Here is a 7,287-nt window from a genome sequence, read left to right as displayed (position 1 = left end):
TTTAAAGGAATGAAGACCCTCCCTGGTGACGCAATGGGTTAGGATGCAGCACTGCAAGCTTGCTGCAGCCACTTCAGTGCAAGTTTGATCCCAGGCCCCAAGGTGATCCACAGACCTCTCCTGACCTGCCTGCTTCTCTTCTCAGCAGTGCACTTCATCTATCTGCCCATTCTGCACCCTGCTCTGTCTCTGGCGAATCCCCCCACCGCCCCTGCACCTCTAGCCTGTACCCTAGTTTTGTATGCATAAATAAATCATCTTAAAAAAAAAGGAATGTGATAACAATTAGGTAAATAGATACATCTTCCAAATTCAGAAGACAGTAAAAACAAAAGTAGTGGGAAGGAAAAGAACTTGGCTAGTTATAAAGTCTCTACTAAAGCTATATTCTTCTAATATTTGTTATTTATGCTCACAAAATGAGTTATTATGATAAATTGCAATCCAACTTGTAACTGCAGTATGTAAATAGATAAGTAGGAAGTACTCACAGAGTGTTTAAATTCTTGAGTTTCTTGAAGGCACTCCCAGGAATTTCTCTTATTCTGTTAAATCTCAAGTCTCTGGGAACATAAAAAGAAGGATGAAAGCTATAATGGCTTGATTTCAGTTCTCTTTCCAGAAGGAGTTAATTCTCCTTCTACAATCAAACATATATAGTAAAGGAATCACTGTAATTGAGAAAGAATTGGGCACGTGTCATAAAAAGTATTGAGTAGGTGCATTGACTATATCAGATCATGCATAGTTGATCATTCCATATGTTGGTCCAACATTGTCAGGCAAACACAGTGACAAAACACATCAAATGTAAAGGCAACTGCATCATTTGCTTTAAGTTTTATTTATATGGTATTAAAACAAGTTCCATATATGGCACCTGCAATTGATTAAATTTAGTTTGGAAAATAATGTTGACATGTCAGATGTCATCTATAAACTAACATAACACTATTGGCTGAAATTTATGTTAATTTATTAACAAGTCAATTTTTCTTAATAGTCCAGGAATATAACAGTCTTCTAAGGAACTGTTAGAATAAGTTAAAAAAAATGAGTTTGAGACATTTATCCACAAACATCATTCTCGCCTATCAAATAGCTTATTACTTTATTTAGCATATACTATTGACTGTACACAAGTACACATGGATAAGGGAGATGTGACTCCTACTACTGAGCAGGCATAATTCAGCTGAAGGTGACAATTATTATAGAACTAATATATAAAGCATTAGGGGAACAAAAATGAACAAACAAAATATTATCTACAAATAGTCAATGTCAGTATTGGTCTGTCCAAACCCCTTCTATGATTGGGAGATCCACCCACGATACCCCTTGTGGTTTGGGTGGAGATGTCATTCATGTGCCCCTCTTATCCCCAATAAGTTTGGCCAAGAGCAGATACTATCTCCGTACACATTGTCCCTACCATGGGAATATATGATTGGTCAACTGAGAACCTTCCTGAGTGTTGATTTGGATGCTGAAGAAAATAGAATCATGCACTTATTTGAGATTCAGAATATATAGTAATTAGTGTTCAGGGATACTCTTTTTCATACTTGCTCTTTTTCATACTTGAGAGAAGCAGCCTGAGGATAAGATCAAGCAGAGGCTCAATAAAACAGTATGTACCAACCAGGGTCCCCCTGTTGGTGCAAGAGCTTAAGTCTCAGCAGTATTGCAGTCAATATGTAACAGGGTGGTCCCCAGGAAAAGTGGAGGTTCCAGATTCCCTGCCCTACCCAAGGAGGATGAAGCTGAGCATAGAAGAGTAGGATCTGGAGAGAAGAATCTGAAGAGGGAAAAAGTAGGATGAAGAGCCAGAAGGTGACCTGAGGAGGGCACATGAGTAGAGATGGGTGAAGAAACATCTCTTGTTTCTTGTTCCTAGACTGAGTGAAACAGATGTGTGTGACACATGGGGAGGTTAACTACAGCAGAATTTATCTTAGTTTTGATTTTGCTTTTTTCTCCCAGACTTGTCTGGCCATCTCTTATCCTTTTCTATGGTTCCCCACCAGATAGTACTTCAGACTTGTGGTGGACTTTTAGGCCTTGCTTTGGGCCACTCCCTTTTGGGTAGACTTCTACCCACAAGGGGATGAGTGACTCATCAAAGAACTATGTTCTTTGTCTTTTCTGTATTATACACTAATTGTATTAAAGTTCCTTTCCATTAAAGGTCTTAATGTTTTGTCTTCATGTGGAGGATGGCAGAAGCTAGTTAGAGCAGGCAGGTTTTGGGGCTCAGGGGTGTCCCTCTCCCTGACCTGTAACAAATCCTCCTGTTGTGCTCCCCTCTCTATCTGGTGAATCTTCTCACCCCCTGAATCTCTGGCCTGCACCCCACCTGTGTCTATGCAGATATCTCTTTTAAAATGTCTGTCCATTCCAAACTCAGCTATTCTAACTACTTGTGTCAGTGCAAGCATCTTCTTCCTCTTTCCTTTTTTTATATAACAAGTTTGCCCTTTTTTTAAGTTTTACATTAAAAAAATCATCACATATAAGTAATATGTAGATTTTTCAAATAAACAAATGATTCATAAAGTTGTGCAGACACAACTATACCAGGAGCTACAGTTTTCTTTTAAAACTGAAGTTTAAAGTTACAAAATCAGGTGAAAATGGCTCAAAGAATAAAGACTTGGATCCAGCTCTGACTAAGACTCCAACTTTTCAGTTACACTGAGGTACTACCATTTTAATATGGTTGCTTAAGCTGCATTTTTACTAATATAGAACATAGAAGAAAAGTACAATTGTATTGAAACATAAGACTTAAGAAGAATCATATCAAGAAAATTTAATAAGGTATTAAGTGTGAATAAAAATATAAACAATTTTCATTTTCCCACATTTATTTCTCAAAATAAAATTCACTACAAAAAGTTGTCCTATATTAGCATACTTGTAGGCTATGTATGCTCCCAGACAGCAGAACAACCTGGAAGGAAATTTCCCCTGCAGGCTGAGCTTGTGTTTGATGGGTAAATATATAAAATTAGAATTTCTAAGCCATAGGATATGCACTCTTTCATATTCCCAACATGAAGCTGGTTCCAAATTTATTATTTTCAACTAGACACATTATGACCAGTAGTAGAAATAATTGAAAATAATGTAAAAAGATGTTTTTACTAGCCCTAAATTATAACTTCAAGCTTGTCAATGGATTGATTTGATAATAAGGTATTAAGTGTGTTCAAGATCAAAATTCCTTTCTTGTATTTCTTCACAAGCAAGCACAATGCAGCTCCCCTGCCACAATAGCAGTCATATTTCTAATGAGGTGTTACAATGAGGTCTCCATCACCCCAGATCTATTCAATGGACTGTGAGCTGCACTACCACCCACATTTCACTGCAGGGGAAGCCTGGAGAGTCTATTCCTCAGAAGCAAAGAACTAACACTTAAAGACTCAAAATTGTCTCCATATCAATTTAAGTTCTAAATCATATTCAAATTGAAATTTAGAATCATTCTGCTTTCTGTGTATGTATGTTTAACCAAAAATAGTTCATTTTCCCATATGCCTCTATTTTTTCAAAATGGGCTACTATCACTTTCATCCACAAAATATTTTTCATTTATTTAAACTTTGCATACTATGGAAACTTATACTTTTACTTTTTATATACTTAGAATAAACACTGAATTATTATTCCTCTTTCATAATGTATCCGTTTATGGTATATGTAACATTGATTGAAACTATATTCATGTTAATAACAAGCAGTAGCAAAACTTCTATCCCATCCACTCTTCATTGGAATTCAATTTAGAAGCAATTCTAGGGATTGTGCAAAGACAAAAGTTGAACACATGCATTTTATTGGGAGATCACAGCAGACAGAATTAATCTGTCAGTCAGTCTGTCTGTCTGTTTGTGTCCCCTACTTACCATCAGCCCAAGCTTTTGAAATTAGGAAGAAGTAGTTAATGTGCTTTATTGAGAGAAAGGTACAACCTATTTCTAACTAATAAGGGATGCATTTTTAGATCAAATATAACCTGGAAGTTCCTTCTGCCAAAATTTTAGAGTGATCCACCATTACAGCAGAAGTCAGACAACTGGCATGAACAAAGCAATTGAGCTCAAAATCATGCTATTTAGTCCCTGCAAGGAACAGCCCTCCCAACCCCACAGACACAGAACAGAGCATGTGCTCCAGGCAAGCCAGATGGAATCACACTATGACAATGTGCAGAAAAGTTCAAGGAAAGACCTTGCTGAGAGAGAGAGATCAGTCCAGAGGCTGAGGTTTCAGATTTTTTACAAATGCCAGAATTTTCTCCAAATGCCAACACTTGGAGAATATTTTATGTTGTCATCAAAAAATATGCATTCAATACACAAAAAAGACCAATTTACAAAAATTTGCAGAATTTATTCTTTTAATATTATATGATATGTTTCCAGTATGAATAGCAAGGCCTAATCTAAGTTTTAAGATGAATGTGTTGCTTTTTAAATACTTTCCATCTAACTTTAAGACTGAAAATATACTGTCACCAGAAGATAAAATTTTGTCTAAATTTAACACCTTTCTTAAAAGTAAAAAATAGGCCGTATATTTTCTCTGGTCCCACTGTAGTATAGACCCAGTTAAGAAGCCTTGTTTGAGAGAGTCTTCAGGTTCATAGGAATAGATGCCCATTCCTAATCATTATTACTGAAAACCTTGTGTGAAATTTTTCAGATCAAATATATTCAAATTCAGAGAGTATTTTCAAAACAAACTGATTTCTCCCCGAGTGTTTCAGTTGTAACTAAAAAATATTCATTCTGCCAGAAGGTCTATCTTCATGGAGAAAAATAAAGGATCAAACAGAATTGTACTTGAATGAAATGCATTCTTGTTGAAGGTGAAGATACAGCTAAGACAGTGAAATGGCAAAAGATACAGTGGTAGAAAGAATTTAAGCAGTTTCCTGCCTCCATGTTTTCCAGGAAAGATGGAAGGAATAACAGACTCCTGGTAGTCAAACCACCTAAAATTTTAATAATTTCCTTTGTAAAAATGTTCCTGCTGCAACATAATTTTTTTCTATTAGGAAATAAATAAAATTTTAATACTTAGAAGGCATAATCCCTACACTTTGTAGATAAAGGCTTACCTTCCTAGCCCGGTCCCTTTCCCCAGCTGCTGTCCCTCTGCCCCTCCTTCACCCACAATGTCTAAGGCATGCCACCCTAGGTGCTCAACTCTTGGGGCAGGGGCAGAATAGAAAAGATTTCTGTCTGAGACCCTGACATTTTCTTTATCTTTCCATTCCAGTGTAGGAATTGGAAATACGCTTTCCAGCCTGAGAACAAGCATTTTGACATTGCCATTCGCTGCTTGTGTTGAGGGATTCTCTGCCACACCCCTTTCAGAAGAATGTGCCTCGGTTATCTTGACCACCTGTGTGTTTTATCTGCCACGTGACCAATTTGAAACCATCATCTTTTACTGTTATGCCATTATTAACCTTATGTGAAGTTTAATTTATGTGTCAATTTAACCATGTTGTGGTATGCAGTTTTCAGTTAAACATCAATCTAAACTTTGTTGTGAAGGTATAATTTTATATGTGATTAACATTTTAAATCACTTAACTTACAACTAAAAACTTGAAAGAAAAATAAAGCGGCGGTCACTTGAACAAGAAGGAATTGTCCCTGAGTAGCACTTTGGACTTAAGCTGCATGTCAGCTTTTTCCTGGACCTCCAACCTGAACTGATTGGAATACTTTGAACTTGCCCTTCCCCACAAGAGCATGAATCCTATGAACCATTTCTTAAAACTACTTTCTCTCGTTCTTCCCTCCCTCCCCATTGACTTCTTCATCCTATTCCATCACTCTCTCTGGATAGCCCTAAGACACCTGATACGACTCCATGTTGAAACAGAATTAAGAATGTTCTTTCACTCCCTTTTTCCATGAAGCTTTACTGAAGACCTGGCAACAATCGGCTAAGCACTGTCCTTTGCAAGGGTTTGGCAAAACTTGCATGGAGCATGCACAGTCATATATAGCTTTACCAAGGTAGATTTACAAAGCAGAAAGCTGCAGTGAGGAAGGCCCTAAGGGGCCTCCGCTCCCCACAAGGGGCTGCTGTAGCACTTGAGTGAGAAGCATCACCAGCGGCAGTGAAGGTACCAGTGGAGGCCTCGTGCGAACATTGTCTGAGGATGGTACAGGCAGTTGTTACTGGGGTGTTTTTTTTTTCTTTTTCCTTTTATTTTTATGTCTGATATTTACTTACATATCTCTAATAGTGGCTAAATTGCTTACACTTAGAAGGAACACTAAGAGAGCTTCAAAAAAGATATTAGATCAACCTTACAACAATGCCTCAATCTAGCTTCTTCACTTTGCTTCAAAGTGAAATTTCCAGACCAGTTCCACCCTGTTTTCCAGAACTCGATGGAATCCCTCTAAACATATAAATAAAATCAAACTAGAATTATGCTTCCTCCATTGAAGTATTGCTCATAACATCCTCACATGAGAAAATCAATTAGTTGCTGAATCTCTTCAGGTGTTCATGGGAAGATAAAATTGAAAGGAACTAGGTGATAATACATATCACAAAAGCACATGTGCATTAAAAAATTCCCTTTTCTCTAATACCCCAATTTCTTATAAAGGCCAAGTATTACTAATACAAACATGAAGAACTTGAACTTTTTCTCAATGAAACTGTCATTGGGTCAACTCTGACTTTCTATGTGAGTGAAGTAAGGAATCACTGAGTTTTCACAGCTGAAGTTCATCAAAACCTTTGCTAGCAAGTACTCATTGTACTGACTGAAGAGCTGGAATTTTTCATTCAAAACATTCCATTTACCTCAAAGCAAAGCAAGTGGCTTTGTTCCCAAATGTGCGTGCCAACAAAGCAGCCCTGTTTCTATACTGTGTTCTCACTGTACTTAAACCTACTGGAAGAAAACTGAAGCCTGGGATGGTAGAAAAGCAGGCCCATCTTTTTTTTTTTTAATGTTTCACCTTTTGTCTTTTATTTACATATGTTTTTTTATCATTGTTCATTTTTTTATTACAAAGTTTATTTTTACAACATTTCGCACATTTTTTTTTTTTACATCTCGATTGTAATCCCCGCGTGTTTCCCATCACCAAATCACCCCTGTGCCACCAACATAGTCTCGTGCATTTCCCTCCCTTCACCCCCCCCATTTTTGATCCCATTCCCCACTCCATCCCCACAGAATGTCTCTGGTATATGGTTGTTCATTACTTTTGTTATTTTCTTGCCTGGTCCATTATA

The 7,287-nt window shown here is 37.2% G+C and overlaps 1 protein-coding gene across 1 annotated transcript in view; it reads right to left on the bottom strand.

Annotated features, from left to right (window-relative positions):
- Positions 1-7,287, bottom strand: part of PXDNL (peroxidasin-like) — a 418,186-nt gene that overhangs the window by 251,849 nt on the left and 159,050 nt on the right. Inside the window, exon 2 of the mRNA XM_004680042.2 lies at positions 492-563. Within this exon, the coding sequence (XP_004680099.1) occupies positions 492-563 (72 nt within the window). The remainder of the gene's footprint in view (positions 1-491; positions 564-7,287) is intronic.

This window comes from Condylura cristata, unplaced genomic scaffold (assembly GCF_000260355.1).
Source record: "Condylura cristata isolate star-nosed mole 26May11 unplaced genomic scaffold, ConCri1.0 scaffold00009, whole genome shotgun sequence".
Lineage (NCBI taxonomy): Eukaryota > Metazoa > Chordata > Mammalia > Eulipotyphla > Talpidae > Condylura > Condylura cristata.
Note: the sequence above shows the minus strand (reverse complement) of the source record. Positions and strands in the feature narration are given on the sequence as shown.